Genomic DNA, 18,275 nt, shown 5'->3' with positions numbered 1-18,275 from the left:
CTCTCATCGGCCGTCGTGTCTCCAGTCGCTGAAAGCCCCGGAGCTGAAGGAGCGTCTGGAAGAGTCCGAAAAGCTGATCCAAGAGATGACGGTCACCTGGGAGGAGAAGCTCCGCAAAACGGAAGAGATCGCCCAAGTATGCAAACCCATCCGTTTTAGCTCCTTAACCTCATCGTTTTTGTGTTTTTCAAGTGCATCATGCCATTCTACGCTTTGTTTGTGACTGCAGGAGCGCCAGAAGCAGCTGGAGAGTCTGGGGATTTCTCTGCAGTCTTCAGGGATCAAAGTTGGAGATGATAAGAGTTTTCTTGTCAATCTCAATGCTGATCCTGCTCTTAATGAACTCTTAGTGTACTACCTGAAGGTAAACAGTCCTCAGTAAGCTTTCATTTAATGCTTTGGATTACACAAAGCCTATTTACACAATTGTTCTATCAATAGATTCCTGTTTTGTTTTTTTTGTCTTTTGAGATATTTAATCTGAAAATTGCTATTTTATTAATCCCAACAAATAATTAGTGCTAAACCAAAACAAAATCTTAAAAAGTGTTTGTTTTATTTGTTGCTCAACAATAATGTGCCTGTCTAATTCAGTTGCACGCAGGTTTTAGCGTCTCTGATTTTGTGCCTCAGGAACACACAAAAGTGGGCTCAGCAGACTCCCAGGACATCCAGCTGTGTGGGATGGGCATCCAGGCAGAGCACTGCGTCATTGACATCACAGCAGAGGGCACCGTCTTTCTCACGCCTCATCGTAACGCTCGGTAAGAGCAGCCAAAGACTTTAAGGGCGTCCTTTGTTTCCCCCTCTTTGTAGACTTTGGCCGTAGAATTAGACTGTGACAAGAAGGCTTTGAATGCAGAACGTGTACATCTGACTCAGCTTTATTGACCAAGTATGAGTGCACACACAAGGAATTTGACTGCAATGACCTTTGCTCTCACGAAAAAAGTATAAATAGCTGTAAAAAATAAAATAGGAAAAAGATAAAGATATACAGTGTTTCCCTCGGAATAGGATTATAGATGTCTTAAGACTGTAAAAGCCCTTACTACACTTTTGTCAGGCAGACAGGAATATTTTTACACTTTTACCTCTTGTTTAAGCTCTCAAAGTTGAAAACTTTGTAGAAAAATAAGTTCAGTATTAGAGAATGAAAAGAAAAATCTGCTCGCAGGAAAGCTCTACAGCCAAACAACGCAGAACACAGAGCTCAGTTAGAAAAAATAAAAAGCAAAATTGCACTAAAAAAGTCCACAAAACAGTTAGGCAGCAAAAGGAAAAAGGCAAACTAGAGGGTAATACCGTAGACCAGAGTTGATCCGGTTTAAGGCTCATGTGTGTGGTTTCATACTCTGACTGGTCAAGAGTTCATCAGACCTACAGCTCAGGGGGAAAAAGCTGTCTTTGTGGAATCACATGACACTTTGAAACATGCTTGTTACCTTAGGCAGGAAAAAAAAACACCCACAACCTTATAGGAGTCTGTGTTCAGATTTCACACCAGCTTCACTTCTTCAAATGCTTTAAGGACAGAGCGCTAATTCAGACTGGAAAATCTCAATATAAGCGGTCAAAGCTTCATCTCTATCTGTCATGTAAAGTTTCATTCTGACGCCAAAAAAACAAAACAAAAACACACAGTGCACATAGAAATGTATTTTCTTGTTTAATTTTTCGAAGATTACATCATTTCCTTGACCTTGATGCAGACGATAACAATAGCGTAATGTTATTCTGTCGCAAACGCTCTTTGGCTTACCATAACTCTTTAACCATTTACATGATCAGTATGAATCAGCTGATTGTGAAGCAGAGAAAAGCCGCTTTTCTCTGCTTCACAATCAGCTGGAATTCTGTTAATTCTGCGTAGATGTTTGAAGAGTTGGGGTTGTTAAAGGGTTAAAAAGGCAACGCAGCTCTGATGAAGCTCTTTTAAAACTCTGCAGCATCTCTATGCAGAGAGTAAGCATACTTCAATTCAATTTTCTTTATTTTAAACACAAATGGAAAATAAACAAGAGTTTAAAATGGACAAATAAAACAAGACAGTGTGCTTGAAAAGGAATGGGTTAAAGAGAAATTTTGTATGATTCACATTACATCCTGCATTGCACCTGTGCAGAAGTGACATTTTTGTATTTTTTGATCATTTCTTGCCTTACACGGTTCCATCAGTGACATCTTGTAGTTTTTTTTTTTGAATGCATGTAAACTTTTGGTTTGCTTTAAACCTTCATCTAGTCCGTTCCATAAATCCACACCACAAATTGATAAACACATTTTCTTTTTTTGTAGTACAAATGCACTGCTTTGGAAGTTCAGCTGGTTTCTTAAATTGTAACTCCCATCTCTGTCCTTGAACATTTGTTGTATTTTTATTGGAAGTAAGTTATTTCTGGCTATTTTTTTAAGTTTCAGTAGTTCCCATAATTTGCATAAACCCGCCTTTAAAAACTGTTCATTTGTAAGTGTCCCATAATCCACACCGTGAACTATTAGAATAGCTTTTTTGTAAGATATGCAAACACTAGATTTGTTAGTATTTCCCCAAACTTCTACACTGTATTGTAAATGTGGTAGTATTATGGATGAATATATTAGAAGTGCTTTGTGAGTGAGTGTATGACGCTTACTCTTCCCAACACTGCCATTCTTTTAGCTCTGACTCGCTTTATTTGTGGCTTCCAGCTTATTTTGTCATCCATAATTACCTCAATTTCAGTCACTCCTTCCAAAACATGATCATCAATAGCAACGTTGATTATTCTCTAATGTTCCTTTATGTGCTGGTATCGCAGAACATGTGTCAACGGTTCTCCAGCATCAAGTGCTTTGCAGCTTCACCACGGTGACCGAATCTTCTGGGGGAACAACCACTTCTTTAGGTAACGTCCACTGAGGAGCATTCATTCGTCCATTCAATTGAGGGTCACAAATTCACTGACTTTTCTCGTAACTTTAAGGATAAACCTGGCAAAGCGGCGCTCCCGGACAGCTGAGGATGAAGAGGGGGAAGGCGGCGTGATGAAGAACAGCGGCAGCAGTGAGCAGCTGGATGCCGACGGCGACACGAGCAGTGAAGTGTCCAGTGAAGTCAGCTTTTCTTATGAGTTTGCACAGACGGAGGTCATGATGAAAGCGCTGGGCAACAACGGTGAGCCGAGTTGAGGGAATTGAATATTCATTTCCTGTGAGGCCTGTGCTTCGGGTTTCCCCGCTGACTCATCAGAGTTGTGCGCCGTCAGACCCCATGCAGGCAGTCCTCCAGTCCCTGGAGAGGCAGCACGAAGAGGAGAAGCGATCTGCTCTGGAGAGGCAGAGGCAGATGTACGAGCAGGAGCTTCAGCAGCTCCGCAAGAAGCTCAACCCTGATCGTCTGTCCATGGGCCAGTCCGGAGGGCAGATGACGGGTCAGCAGGGTCCGGGACAGCAGTCGCATTACCGCAGCATGGAGAGGCTCAGTATGGGAGGGTTTAGTCATTCAAGCAGTGCTCAGAGCAGACTGAGGCAGTGGAGTGAGGACAGGTGAGTGTGTCCTGAAAAAAAAAATGTTTTCCTGTTCTATCTCTGTTTGCCTCATTTTCCTCCTCATACTGCAGGGAGGCGGTGCTGGTGAGGAGCCTCCGGAGGCTACGGGAGCAGATTGTGAGAGCAAACCTTCTGGTACAGGAAGCTTGCTTCATCTCTGACGAGCTGGAACGTCATACGGAATACAAAGTCACCCTGCAGATCCCTGCAGACAATCTCAATGCAAACCGCAAGGTCTGACCCGTTCCAAAGGACAAACGCCTTCCATTCCTGTAGAGAATGACGACGTGTGTGTGTGCAGAGGGATGCGGTGCTCAGTGAACCCGCCATCCAGGTCCGGCGGCGATGCAGAGGGAAACAGATCTGGAGTTTGGAGAAGATGGAGAATCGTTTGGTCGACATGAGAGAGCTTTATCAAGAGTGGCAAGACTATCTCCTCCATAACCAAGACAACCAAGTGAGTATTTTTTTTAACAGGTCTGCCTCTCAGCCCACTACTACTAACATCAAAGAAGGCGTGGCACCGCCGCAGAGTTCCCAACATCGCATTTACTCTTTTTTTTTTCTCAGGGAATGAGATCATATCTCCGAAGAGCAGATCCCTTCTTTGACGATCAGGAGAACCACACCCTGATAGGTGTCGCCAACGTCTTCCTTTCCAGCCTCTTCTATGATGTCAAGCTGCAGTATGCCGTCCCAATCATCAACCAAAAGGGAGAGGTGAGCAGATCTAAAGAAGACAAGAATTCATTGAATGTGCTCACACACAAAAGCTCACCGTTTGTCTTTAAAAGCCAGCAGACCCATGAGGTTGTTCCTCATCTCTCTCTCCGATCAGGTTGCTGGACGCTTGCATGTGGAGGTGGTGAGGGTTGGAGGCTTCTTAGAAGACAGCATGGCTGGAGGAGACGAACCCGAAAACAACCATGACTCTGAAGTGGAGGACCGCAAACTGGTCTGCATGGTGAGATGGAGGCTGTAGCTGTATTTTTTTTTCTACCAAACCTGTTTTTTGTTTGCATTTCAAAGCTGTTGAATTCAAACTGTACTTCTGTTCAAACGATCACATTAAAATGTTCTCGTATTTCCTCATCAGATTAAGATCCTGCAGGCCACAGGTCTCCCTCAGCACCTCTCCAACTTCGTCTTCTGTCAGTATTCTTTCTGGGACCAGCGCGAGCCCTTCATCGTGGCTCCCGAAGTCGACCCTTCCTCCTCGTCCCCCAGCTCAAAGGACCCTCACTGCATGGTGGTGTTCGACAGCTGCAAGGTGGACAGAAAGCTGAAGACAGACTCAGCCTGAGCATTTGCCAGTACCTGTGTTTATGTGAGAACTCGTATGACACCCATCTCTCTGGGCTTCCGCAGGAGCTGGCAGTGTCTGTATCAGAAGATTTTATTGAGTACCTCACAGAAGGAGCCGTTGCCATCGAGGTTTATGGACACAGACAGACGGATGCAGGGAGAAATCCGGCCTTGTGGGACCTCAGCATCATCCAGGCCAAGACGCGAACTCTGCGAGACAGGTAAACGGGCGCCATCATTCATCTTTGACCCGTGCTCTGGAAGCTGCTTTGATGTGAGAGTTATCTGTGCTTTTTGAAGGTGGAGTGAGGTCACACGCCGCCTTGAATTGTGGGTTCAAATTCTGGAGATTAATGAAAACGGAGAGTTTGTCCCAGTGGAGGTGGTCCCTGCCAGAGATGTTCGGACCGGAGGAATTTTTCAGCTGCGGCAGGTAGACGATGAACCTGTTGGCAGCGGAGAAGATCATTTTTAATGAAGGATTTATTGTTATAACACCTCCCTCTTCCTGTTCCTCCTTAAGGGCCAGTCGAGGCGCATTCAGGTGGATGTTCGCTCCGTTCAGGACTCCGGCACCATGCCTTTGATCTCAGAGATCGTGCTGTCCGTATCAGTGGGCTGTGTAGAGATCCAAAACATCAATGCAATCCAAGAGGGAGACGAGATGGACAGTTACCAGGTACCGCCTCCTTCAGACAACTTTCTTGTTTACTCATTTCTTGGAGTTTTTCAGTCATTCGTGGAGTGGTTTTTATGAAATAGGAGAGAGATCTGGAGCGTTTAAGGCGGCAGTGGTTAGCCGCCCTCACCAAGAGACAAGAATACCTCGACCAGCATCTGCAGAGTCTGGTTAGCAAAGCAGGTAACGCATTCAAATGCCTATATTTACCCCTTTTCCTCTCCTGAAAAAGAAAAATGGGTGAATGGTTTGGAGGTACTTTCAAAATAAGGTGATGGGTTTAAAATGAGATGCTTTTGTTTTCCAGAAAAGACAGAGGATGACATGGAGAGGGAAGCTCAGCTGTTAGAGTGGCGCTTGACCCTCACGGAGGAGAGAAATTCTGTCATGGTGCCCTCTGCTGGCAGCGGCATTCCAGGAGCTCCAGCCGAATGGTACAATGATAAAAAAAAGCATTTTTTTGAATGCCACATAAAGATAAAGGAGAGGCTAAAGAGAAATGGTGTGTCCATTTACAGGATTCCTCTTCCTGGTATGGAGAATCACACCCCTGTCCTCTTCCTTGACCTTAAACGTAAGCAGTTGGTTTTTAGAAGAGGTGAAACACACCCAGGCGTGCTTTTTTACTCTTAAATTTCTTTTTTTCTTCATCTTCAGCTGATGACCTCAGCTCCCAAGAACAGTTTGAGGTTCCTGAAGCTGGAGGTTGGGATGCCACTCTGAGCGGAGAGGATGAAGACGACTTCTTCGACCTGCAGATAGTAAAACACTACGATGGCGAGGTAAAGGTCCGCCTGCCGGAGCTTCTCCTGCAACTCTCCGCATCACAACCGGAGCTCTCTGTGGAACTCAGGTGAAAGCCGAAGCCTCCTGGGACTCCACCGTCCACGAGTGTCCCCAGCTCAGTCGGGGGGGAGTGTGGCCGGATCAGCGCGTCTACCTGATAGTCAGAGTGGTGGTTCAGCTCAGCCATCCCGCCGACATGCAGCTGGTGCTCAGAAAGAGGATCTGCGTGAATGTCAACCCGGGCCGCCAGGGCTTCGCCCACAATTTCCTCCGAAGGATGTCGACCCGCAGCACCATTCCTGGCTGCGGGGTCACCTTCGAGGTGGTCTCCAACATTCCTGGGGTAAAGCTCTGAAAAGAAATATCTGTATTTGCCCCCCCCCCCTGCAGACTGTGAAGTGCTGATGCTGCTGTATCTCTGCAGGAGGCTTCTGGGTCAGAGGACAGGGAGATGCTCGCCCACCTCGCTGCAAGTGCACACAACAGCCAGTCAGGTGACGACGAGGCCGCCATTGAGAAATACCTCCGCAGCGTCATGAGTCTGGAGAACATTCTGACTCTGGATAGACTCAGACAGGTGGAGTATGCGTCCACGTCTCATCGGGAAGCAGGGAAATGATTCAGTCATCAAAAGGGTGTGTTGGGCTTTCAGGAAGTGGCGGTGAAAGAACAGCTGTCTGGCAGAGGGAAGAGCAGCAGACGGAGTCTGAGCTCCCCTTCAGTTCACAGGGTAAAGCACAGATAAACACATTATAGAAATCCCGTTCCGCTGAATTACAGAAAATATTTTCATTTGATGCTTTCTGTCTCTTAGCTGTCTGGAAGCAGACAGGACCTGTCCACAACCTGCCTGCTTGATGATAAGGTGAACCGCACACACACTTTCAAATTGAAGGCTTAAAGTAATAATTCTCTTTGTTTGCACACTTGCATCGTTTATCGTCATGACTTAATTGTTAAAAATCTGTGCAGTGTTTCTCATATGAAATATTTTAGTTTTTTTGTTATCTGTAGAAAAAACAAATAGTATGAATAACTGCTTCCTATGGAATTCCCCACCATTAGATTTGGACGAAAACGGACAAAAACGTTCATTGAACTTTGACTGTCCAGTTTCCCTTCCTCTAGTTTTGTCCCGATATAAACTCATTTCTAAATGCAGTCTGGATTTAACTGAAATAATTGTGAAAGGGGAAATGTTTTCATTTCTTTCCTGATGTATAATTACAAAAATCAGACTTGGGTTTTTCCATGTTCAAAGTTGAAGTCCCATTAGCTGTCACACATCTGGGAGGGGGGGACATTTGTTTCTCCATATTTGAACCATCTCCTGGGGGAGCGTTGAGCTGCAGACTCAGCCGCGCTCAGGAAAGATTTGGCAGTTTAACCCCCCCAGTCCAACCCTTTCATGCAGCGTGTCAAGCAGGGAGGCTCTGCGTCTCATTTGTATCTTTGGTATAACTCGATGGAATCTTCCAGTCTTAGGGCAGACACTCTACGACTAGGTCACTGGGTTGGCCGCTTCAATTAAATTAGACACAGTAAGCTTCATTAACCTTTATGCTTCTGTTACTGGAAAATGAGCTGTATTTTATGGATTTTCTCACAGTCTATTAAGTAAGTAAATAAGCCGGGAGGGGACTGCAACCTGCTGTGGAAACAGTGTAACTTTTCTAAACAGACGGGTGAATAATTGTTTGAATAGAATTTTGACCTGCAGATTTTAAAATAAAAATAATGAAGGTTTCCAGAAGGGATCTCTGAGGAACACCTCATATGAAAACAAGGGTGTGTCCAAATCCCAGGGCTGGATCCTTCAATGGCCGCGGCCTTCCCGGGCGGCGTTGGCGGGCAGGCTGGATGTTAACGCCTGTGAATTCGGTCGAGTCTAGCCTTCGGATTACTCCAGCCGTTACGTCAGCAAGTGTCCTGTCGCCTAGCAACCGTGAGCCCCCAACAGAGAGGAGCTTAAAAATGTTCCTGGCTTACTTGATCCACCTTTTAATCTTGGAGGTGTAATCATAAAAAGGTGTAAATATCTCCAACTACGGGTCCCGTTTCTCATGCCGCCATTGTTGTCAGAAAATCTCTGTGTTCGGCCGCAATGCATCTTGGGATATGTGCAGCATAGAAGGATACACCAGAACCTTGAAATCTGGAAAAAGAAGGCCGTATTCGTTGGCTGCATTTGAAGCAGTCGTAAAATAAAACACACAAAAAACTGACAGTCAGACATGAGAATCCAGTATCAATAGGTCTTCACCTCCCTCAGAATAAACGTCATTTTTGTTTTGTCACTTACCGGACTCGTCTGCGTCTTCCTCTCAGGTTCGATGGGAGAGTCAGCAGGACATCTTCATGCCCTCCCAGTTTCACCGCACTCTCCCCCGCCCGGCCTCTTCCCCATCCACCTGTTCCATCTCCTCTTCGCCCCCCAACCCCTTTAGCTCAAACCCCCAACCACAACAAGAACCAGAACCAGGTAAACCTTTCTTCCTCTTTACATCTGTTCCACTCATCGGGATCTTTCTTTCACCAACTCATCTTTTCTCTGCATTGTCTTTTTTTTATTCTCATTGGAGCTCATTGATATTACAAACAACTTTTCCCATCAATTCTACCTTTTTTTTTCCATCATTGTTTCCAAAAATTATCGATTTTTGTGTATTTTCTTTCACACATCAATGTCGTCTAGCCTGCATCGCTCCCAGCATCATTTTTCAAATCTATTTCATTTTTCCATTTTCTCATCTCTGTTTGATACTGCGTGGTCAGTATTTCCGTCAGGCCTTCTCTTCTCTTCACTGCAACAGAAATTCACTCCTTTTTTTTCCAGTGATGAACAGAATAACAATGAATTTAAGTGTTTTTAGGAATCATTATAGTGTAATTAACCATTTCTGTGTAGCTCTGTTTGTATCAGCCTTTCACTGTTTTGTGATTTTTACCATTTTCTAAGCTTGCTTACAACTTTCTGTCTCAAACCTTTACACCTCCTTCACCTCCTGGAACTCCTCTTTTTTTTCCCCTTGCTTTCTTCCTCTCCTACTTCCTCTTTTGTTCTTCCTCTCTGGTTTCACCTCCCTCCCGCCCTCCCCCAGGTCGTTTAGGGCTTGCTGCCTCTTATCTTTCAGTTAAGGCGCTGGTTCCTCAAATGCCCAAACTGCTCAAATCTCTGTTTCCGGCTCGTGACGACAAAAAAGAGTTGAGGCCTTCGCCGCATGGCCAGCAGGTCAGCACAGACGCAGCAACAAACTCGCCGCATCGCACTTTTGCAGGTGATCCTGAAATGAAACAAATGTGTGATCGTTTCTTCACAGCATGTGCCTCGAATCATGTCGCCAACAGGAGGGGACGACAGCAGAGTTAAACCTGAGACGGTAAAGGTCATTTCTTTATCTGCTGACCTTTGTTTACTGATGCATAACGTAGCGTTCCCTCGTTTATTTTTGACCGCAGTCGGTGAAATCCATGAAGTAGTCATCTATAGTTTTTACTCTAGATGTTTTAAGGCTCCAAAACCCCTCATTACACACGTTATACATGTTTTTCAGACAGATGCAAACTTTTTCACATTTTTTTCTCTTGTTTAAACTCTCAAAGTTCAAATACACCCATTGTTATAGAATGAACACAGAGATCTGATCGATCTGATCGAGACGACGCACAGAGGTGATTGATTGACAAGGTCAACAGCTAATCAGGATGCAGAACCAGTGCGCTGTTTAAAGAAAAGAAGAAAAAAAGCATGGAAATTTGAACTGACGAATCCACAAAACGGTGAGACCGCGATGTAGCCAAGGAACATTTCAGTTCATATTAGTCAAATTTCTAGTTTTTTCTTAAATATATATATATTTTCAAATAAAAATGATTAACAACTGATTGAACAATCCAAACCAGGGGTCCCCAAATCCAGTCCTACATGTTTTCCAACCAACCTGCCATTGAAGCTCCTTATTGGCTAAACACACCTGATCCAGGTAATCAGCAGCAAATAAGGCAGGGTGTCTGGAAAACCAGCAGGACACCGGCCCTCGAGGCCCGGATTTTGGGCCCCCTGATCTAAACAAACGAGGTGGAGACCGTGGCTCAGAATTGTTCTTCGTCATGCAGCTTTTTTTAAATTTACAAATTAGTTGTGGTTCAGTTAAACACCGGTCAGTTTTCTAAGATGATATAAAAAAATCTGTACATTTTCTCATGGATTAAATAAAAATGTTGTGGTAAAATATTGCAGCAGCAGCAGCTTTTTACTGGATGATTACTGTCTTCTTCTGCCTCTCTGCATGCTCTGGCCTGCCCCCCCCCCCCGTTCCTGCGGTATCCGGCGGTAACCCTCGCTCTCCCTGTAGGCCGCCGCTCTACGGCCATCTGCCAAAGACAGAAGGACAGAGTTGCCAGAAGTCCCTCCTCTTCCTGTGCATGACCCGCATGACACCACCCCCCTCAGCCCCCTCAGCCAGTCGTCAAGCGGCTATTTCTCCACTAGCGTCTCCACAGTTACCCTGTCTGATGTTCTTCAGCCCTCCTCCTCGTCTTCCTCTCTCCTGGCTGCCGAGACTACATCCCCCACAACCCCTCAGCAGCAGCAGCAGGGTGCTGATCGGATCGATGTTGTGACCTCTCCTTCTCAGTGCGGCACCAAGGAGGCAGCCGTCCCCCCGCCTACTCCCTACAGCTCAGCCAATCACAACAATGTCAGAGCAGAGCTCTGCTCGCAGCAGAGGCTGCAGAACGCAGGAGGAGGAAGTGAAGCCGTTGAAAAGCTGGAGATCTGTGTGGAAGACGAAGAGCGAGCTCATGACGACTCTCTGCCCGAGTGGTTGGTTGAAGGGTGTCATGTCACAGTAGGGAGCAACAAAGCAGGAGCGGTGCGCTACATCGGAACCACACACTTTGCTGAAGGAGTCTGGGTCGGGGTGGAGCTGAACACCCCTGTGGGTAAGTGTGCAGGTCACTCCCACCTTGTCATTGTTAAACCCTGAAGAGCTCGTGTTTAGACTCGCCTGTCCTGTTTCCTCTCCTCAGGCAAAAACGACGGATCCGTGGGGGGTCATCGCTATTTCCACTGCAAAGCGGGCTATGGGGTGCTTGTCCGACCCGACCGACTGTCCAGCCGAGATCGGAACAGCCAGATTCCTCCTTCTGTCCACGTCCCCATCCTGCGAGGAGAAGCCATCACCGTTCGCAGAGGGGAGAACCGCAAGTCTTGGAGCAGCTGAAACAGCAAAACGGGAACTTAGCAGGAGGGAACTCCTGTTGTCCTCTCCTCCGAGGCTCACACTTCTTTACCCATCGGGTGCCTGGCAACCCAGAGCTGGCAACTCCAGAAACAACACCAAAACAGAAGATCTAGATGAAGCATTCTAATGGAAAAAAAATGCTGATGTTTCTTTAAAAGCCTCCCCAGAGTTTGCAAAAGTTCTAGGAAGGACTGCTATTCCTGTAGGAAGAGGTAGGAGGAGTCCGTCAGGAGGATGTTCAGAGGGAAGGTCTAAAATGTGGATCCGAGCTTCTGTCAAAGAAGATCTTCGAGCTAACATGCTCCACATTCAGTGTTCTGAGCTAACGACAGAACCCTTCCTCTCTTCGAGGAAATAGATCCCACTAGTGGTGTCGTTCCATCCCTGCAGAGTTCATCTATGTAGTCTTGAGACTTCAACTCCCAGAGTTCCCTACTGCAGGTGTCTCTCCTCTGAACCGATGCAGGCTGGACCCTTCCTCTTGGACTCCTGGTCCTTTGCAGATGGATGCTCCCAGAATGTGCCTTCGCCGTGGTCTGCTTTGTGTTTGTGTGTTTTTGACGGTGTTTGTGTTGAGTGTGAGGAGATCTCAGGGACTGTAGATGAGAGAAAGGTGAGGCGGGGTGTGAGTGCCTGTGTGTGTGTGTGAGAGTAGATAATGTACAGCTTTTTTTTTGTCCCGTGTGCACAGATGAAGTTGTGTGTTGGCGCTGGTGTGCAGGAAGAGTAAAGTCCACGTTTGGAGATGCTGCAAGTGGCAGAAAGCTCAAACCGAGAGGCTTTAAAAGTAGATTTTGCACTGGAGACGTGGGATAAAAAGCTTGTGCAAGTGAACAGAACGGGGCTGCAGTGACCTCTGTCTGACATCAGGGGGCGCTCAGCAGTATTAAGGCAAGGAGGTGACAGAAAGAGGAAAGTGTAGAAAGAGTTAACTTAGGAAAATAGTTTTTACTTTGACACAGCAACCTATTTTTTTATTTTATTTTTTTTTTTAAACTAAAGGCTGAAACAGCAAAAGATGAACTTGAAGGTTCGAGTATCTAAAACATTCCTGACAAACGGTGAAGAAAAGCTGGGATGCGGTTTCATTGCTTTTATTTTATTAAAACATTCCTGAGAGGCTGTAATGTTTTCCACTGACATGCTTACTACACACGTGTTCTAAAGCACGCATCGGCTCTGTCGCGCTCATGAGCTCAAATCCACGTCCCGTCACTACAGCAGCCTGTGGAAACACCGTCCAGGTCAGAGAAGATGCAGACAAAGACACCCCGCCCTGACGGGGATCCAGCTGCTCGCCTTCCCTCGCCGTTTTGTCACTAGTGGGGCAGCGGGGAGCAGTTGGCTTAAAGCTCAGCTGTAGTCGGTTTTACTGGATTTCAGATTTGGTTTTAAAGCTAAAAATAATTGGGAGATTAAAGCGTTTGTTGTTGTTTTTTAGGTTTCTAGTCAACGGTTCTCTTCATGTTGTCACTGTCGTGACAGTTTTCACGACCCCAGAGTTCTCTGGTGATTGGTGTGGAATTCTAAGTAATGACACCCATATGAACACCATGTGCTTTCCTTTATTTGATCATGCGCCTTCGTAATACGAGGGGAGGAGGAACAGTAGTATTTATGTAGAAATACTTGTACACATGCCTTTATTGCATGGAAATCAATTTTTTTTTTAATTAAATGTTGCACAGATCATGACATGGAAGCTGCTGCTATTAGCATTGTTAATTTTTGTACCTGTAAATCATTTATCTGATTATCCATCTCAGTCTATGCTAAGTTTCATGTTTAGTGGGGGCTGAGGTTGCGGCGGTGCTCCGGGTTCAGTGGGCAATATTTTTGGGATAAATATTGAGGCACTTGAAAAAGGTTAAAACCGTGGTTTAGATAGGAAATCACTCCTTTGTTGATTTTAAAGGAGAGTAAGGAAGGTTTTTTTTTCTTTTAAGGAATGGATTTGCATTAAGATGCGACAACGATGTCGTCAAAGCGGAGTTTATTTGCATATTTATTATTTGGCCTTTAAGGAAGTGCAGCACAACGGTGGAGGCTGCCTGAAGAAAAGCAGCTCAGAAGGTTCTGATTGGTTGTTTCTGTGGTTCAGTTTAGGTTGTGATGAAGGACGGCAATAAGGTGTGTTGTGTGTGTGTGTAGCTTGTAAATACATGTGTGTGTGTGTGTGAATGTTGAGTGGACCTAGAACAGGAAATGTGCTCAGAAGCTGGTTTTGTGGAAGTCTGTGATCACCTCAGACTAGTTTCTAGACTAGTGTTGTGCCTCAAAACACGTCTGTCGCACAGGTGAGTGACTTGAGTCCCCGCCCCCTGTGTGGCAGACGTACGTCTGCCACACAGGGGGCGGGGACTCAAGTCAACTCGCCTTACATGTTCCACAAGAAAAGACAATATCAGTGTTTATTTGTGTGCGTTTTCAGTCATACTTTCCACCTCCAGCAGCTCAGATTAATCACAGAAAAGCGCTCATCTCTGACAGGAAACAGTGATGCTGGTTGGCTGTTTCCACGGCAACGCTACACGTTATCAGGCTGGATTGAATTTCACAGTTTGCATTACTTAGGGCTGCATCAGCCATTAGAGCAACATTCATTTTTTTAGCCCCTCACATTGTTTTTTCCCTGTTTTTGGTTTTAAGTGCGCCTGCTTCTCTCCATATCTTTGTGTCACTTCTGTTTGCTTTGATGTGGCCTCCACCTCCAGCCTGGAACTGGTCCGGTTCCAGAATGGAGAAACGAAAGAAAAGGAGATGAGACGAACGAACGTGGCACCCGAGGAAAGCCTGCTATTTGATCTGTCCGGTTCTTCACTGCCTCTTCAGCGGGAACAGATCCTTAACTGAGGCTTAAGCTTCCTCACAGGGAATTTTATGTACAAAAACTAAACATAACTCGTGTACAAAAAAATCTTCTGAGCACTGCCCTTGCTCAATCAGATCTTCCAGGTTTTTACTACATTTTTTGCATTTGGAGGTGACTTTTCCCCCCTTCTAATCAGTTATCTGGCAGTTCAAACACCTTTTTTTTACCACGCAGGTATAGATGTACCTTTCCCTGCTTCACTGTGTTATCAACTATTAAAAAAAAGAAAAGAAACGACTCAAAAGAAAGCAATACCCAGCTGATCGCTGAAGATTCCAGATCCGGCTCTGCATTTTAAACGTTTTTTGGTAATTCTTGAGGTACCAGGTAGCCATGTTTAACAGAGCTGTTGAAAGGGTTTGGTGCTCATCAAGTCAGGACATTTAGTCCTGCCGTTACTGCTGCAAAAAAAGAAGAAAAAAACAAGCCCTTCTAGTTTTTAACTTCACACGTATGTAGCGAAGGAAAAAGACACTTTTCTATACCTTCTTTCTTCAGATGTGTTTCAGCGTGGCCTTGGCCTGTTCAACAGTATTATTATCAGTGTAACTAATGTTTGAGTCTGCTGCTGTGAGGAGCTTTGTCTGAATGAGGAATGTGTGAGTAAATGGTCCTGTGTGTGTAAATATGATCATATTAAGACATATATATATATATATAAAAAAAGAAAACTGAGCACAAGTTTGATTCTGATTAATTTAATTGTTTTTATGTAATTCCATGCTGTAATCCAAAGAATACAGTTGTACTATGACAGTTGTTTTCATTTTTAAATCTGAACAGTAATCTGGTGAAGAAAAAATAAATCAGTTATAGAGTGATTGTTGCCTTTATTTATTTTATCAAATTATTCCAAAAGGTTTACAATAGTCTAAACTTGATCGGAATTATTTTTTAGTTTCATGCTTTCAAAAGTGTTGTAAATAGTTATCGACACAGTTGATCGGTTCTAGCCGTTTTAGATAAATATTTTATTTAACACCAGGATTTGTCGTGTTTTCCCCACAAATGAGCATTACCTGAGCCGCGTTCAGGCATGTTTATTTCAAGCGACAAATATCAGCGTTTTTTATATTTTTAAAATTCATCTATGGCACTATAAATTAATTAAAAATCTTTAAAATAAATTATTTTTATTTTTTTTATTTTTATTTTTTTTTGCTTTCAGCCAATTGAATGGTCTCTTTTTTTTTCTTTTTTTTTTTACAACTTTATTGAACAAAGCATAAGCATACAAAATCCAGCATCAAAGACTCAGAAAGAGCATCAGCAGTGATAGTCAATGTCATCAATCCAAACTTATTGAATCATTTCAAGAAGAAAAAAATAATAATAATAAAATAATCAGAAATATATCCAAAATAGAATATGCTGATAGAAAAATAAGTTATCTTAAAATATATAAAAGGGGATTACAAAATAATGATAATAATAATATTTATAATACAAAGTTTTCTTAGAGGAGGGGATTAAAATAAATTATTCGTTTTGTTACACGTTATGCTAAAACGCCATTTCCGCTAACTGCGAGGGGGGGGGCTTTAACATCCGGGTCACTTGACGACCTCTTCCGGCTTTCAATGGTTGCCGGCTAGAATTTAGTTAGTTTATCCTTTAAAATTGAACTCGCCTGGTCAAAACATTTCAGTTGTTGTTAAACCACTAGATTTGCACATATTTGCTTTTATTCAATTAATGTTCGTCTTATTGTTGTTTTGGTGGCCGAATATTAGAGCTGTACTGTTTATGTGCAATGAGCTCGTTAGCGTTCTCAGTTTTGTCAATTCTGACGTGTTTTTGTTTTCCCTTGTGCTATCCTAGGCACTTTGGGAGTTGGGTCATCTAGACCCCACAAGACAGTGCACTGAACTTCTTTCTTCAAGGGTCACCTTGACCCCCTATGGGGATACCACAAGGGTTACTGGTTAATAAAACATGTAGCTTAATGTTGAAGTGTGTCTTGACTATAAGCGTGAGTCCCAATTTAAATAATTTACCCTGATTAAATGTGCTGCACTTTAATCTTTGACCATTTTAAATATTTTCTTAGACTTTTTTTGTTTTAGAAAGCTTGGTCGTGTATTTTCTATGTAGAGATGTATTATTTTTGTGCACTAAGACGGTAGATACGCTGTTTAACTTGTAAGCTGCATTTTTTTTGACCAAGAAAAAACAGTTATTCTGCTGTTTCTACCAAAGTGCAAACATAATTTTATTGCTGTACATGAGGAGGCATACGATAAGTTTTTTTTTTTAATAAATGACAAAGAAACATTAGATCAGTTTTATTCCCTTGTAAATAGAATATCAATAAAAACACACCTTAAAAATAACAAATTAAGGTTTATCCAACAGATGAAAAAGTAACAAGGCATATGTAGATTCTCTACATAGCGATTACACAACAGTCTACTGTCCAAAAAAGGCACTAAATCTTGAAATATAAAAAGACAAAACAAATTGAACTGATAGAACATACATCCAGCTGAAGTTTGACATTTTCCATTTTTTACAGAGATTTACTGAAGAGCTTATTGCCAGAATGAAACGACGACCACACCTTTAAAACTGTTCACCTTTTCCAGTCTCTAACTGTAGCGACCAGAACGCCTTTAATCCGACGCCTCCATCAGGTCATTTTTTCCCACCTGAATAACGACATTTCTGCGCTCCAGACTACTGTCTTCTTTCGATCCCAGACGTATCTTTAAATCTCCTCAGACAGCAGATATCAAATCACATTCATGGAGCCTTTGGAGTTTAAACTTCTCATTTTTTTTGGGCTGAGAGGAGGGATGCGGGACGGACTTAACCCTTGTGCTATCCTAGGCACTTTAACATTGGGAGTTGGGTCATCTAGACCCACTAGACCAGAGGTGGGCACTGAGGGCCGCATTCCTGCATGTTTTCCAGCATACCCTGCTCTGGCATGTTCTAATTGGCTGGACACACCTGAACCAGGTAATCAGCCATGAGAAGGGCAAGACTATCTGGAAATCATGCAGACACACCGGCCCTCGAGGCCTGGAATTGCCCACCCCTGCACTAGACGGTGCGCTGAACCTTTTTTCTTCAATGATTTGTGATCTTCACTGGTGTCCATGGATTACATGAAATCTTTCCACTTTTGTAATGGTAGGGAGAACACGCCAAAGGGTGGGGTCATCTAAGATAGCACAAGGGTTACATGCAACAGAAGCAGCAGCTTTCTAAACAAGGCAACAGAGGACTAAAGGCAGATGTTCAGGAAAAAAAAAAAAAACAATAAAAAACAAACTAAAACCCTAAATTGCCCTGTGTTTTTAATCCATCAACTCACAGGTATTGGATCCTAAAAACACAGGAAGAGATGCTTCCGCTGATAAGTTCATCTTCTACCAAATACTGCTTATTTAATGTCATTTGTCTTTATAAATGTGTAACACTGCAGTGTGTCTCGGTGGCCCTGAAAATTTGCACCCTGACTTTAATCAAAAAGGCAAAAAGATGATCTGACCAAAGGACAGCAACCTCAGATGCAAAAACACGAGGACGTTGACGGCAGCAACTTCACCTTCAGTCCTGAAATAATCTCAAACAGCACATGGTCTAAAACATCTACAGATTCGTTCCCCGACGGCTTCTTCTGCTTAGCAGATTGAAAAGAAAACCATTGGTTTTGGTATCATCAGAAAAATTCAAGGAAATGGAGCTTAAAGCATAAAGACTGGGGTCAGCTCTGCTGCCGCTCAGTCACAGAGACACAAAACTTTAGATTTTTATCTGACGTTTTGGCTACAACGCTGAAGATTTATACTCCACCAGAACGCTTTTTCGTTGGTTTGGGATGAAAACTCAAGCAAGCTAACGCAGGAGG

The 18,275-nt window shown here is 43.8% G+C and overlaps 1 protein-coding gene across 2 annotated transcripts in view; it reads left to right on the top strand.

Moving 5' to 3' along the window:
* Positions 1–15,240, top strand: part of kif13ba (kinesin family member 13Ba) — a 35,518-nt gene extending 20,278 nt beyond the window's left edge. The window contains exons 13-39 of one of the 2 annotated variants that reach the window (XM_023953661.2): positions 26–136; positions 230–364; positions 634–764; positions 2,802–2,888; positions 2,967–3,157; positions 3,249–3,528; positions 3,603–3,765; positions 3,833–3,988; positions 4,102–4,251; positions 4,370–4,495; positions 4,628–4,801; positions 4,900–5,057; positions 5,137–5,269; positions 5,360–5,515; positions 5,599–5,698; positions 5,823–5,949; positions 6,034–6,089; positions 6,173–6,297; positions 6,369–6,644; positions 6,726–6,878; positions 6,954–7,031; positions 7,116–7,166; positions 8,630–8,783; positions 9,436–9,533; positions 9,622–9,681; positions 10,657–11,245; positions 11,333–15,240. In XM_023953661.2, coding sequence (XP_023809429.1) covers positions 26–136; positions 230–364; positions 634–764; positions 2,802–2,888; positions 2,967–3,157; positions 3,249–3,528; positions 3,603–3,765; positions 3,833–3,988; positions 4,102–4,251; positions 4,370–4,495; positions 4,628–4,801; positions 4,900–5,057; positions 5,137–5,269; positions 5,360–5,515; positions 5,599–5,698; positions 5,823–5,949; positions 6,034–6,089; positions 6,173–6,297; positions 6,369–6,644; positions 6,726–6,878; positions 6,954–7,031; positions 7,116–7,166; positions 8,630–8,783; positions 9,436–9,533; positions 9,622–9,681; positions 10,657–11,245; positions 11,333–11,526 — 4,212 coding nt within the window. In that variant the 3' untranslated portion in view covers positions 11,527–15,240. Of the gene's footprint in view, positions 1–25; positions 137–229; positions 365–633; positions 765–2,801; positions 2,889–2,966; positions 3,158–3,248; positions 3,529–3,602; positions 3,766–3,832; positions 3,989–4,101; positions 4,252–4,369; positions 4,496–4,627; positions 4,802–4,899; positions 5,058–5,136; positions 5,270–5,359; positions 5,516–5,598; positions 5,699–5,822; positions 5,950–6,033; positions 6,090–6,172; positions 6,298–6,368; positions 6,645–6,725; positions 6,879–6,953; positions 7,032–7,115; positions 7,167–8,629; positions 8,784–9,402; positions 9,534–9,621; positions 9,682–10,656; positions 11,246–11,332 lie in introns of both variants that reach the window. The other variant, XM_023953659.2, reaches the window with a different exon arrangement.
* The last annotated feature ends 3,035 nt before the right edge of the window (positions 15,241–18,275 follow it).

This window comes from Oryzias latipes, chromosome 3 (assembly GCF_053564925.1).
Source record: "Oryzias latipes strain Hd-rR chromosome 3, Olatipes_Hd-rR_3.1".
Lineage (NCBI taxonomy): Eukaryota > Metazoa > Chordata > Actinopteri > Beloniformes > Adrianichthyidae > Oryzias > Oryzias latipes.
Note: the sequence above shows the minus strand (reverse complement) of the source record. Positions and strands in the feature narration are given on the sequence as shown.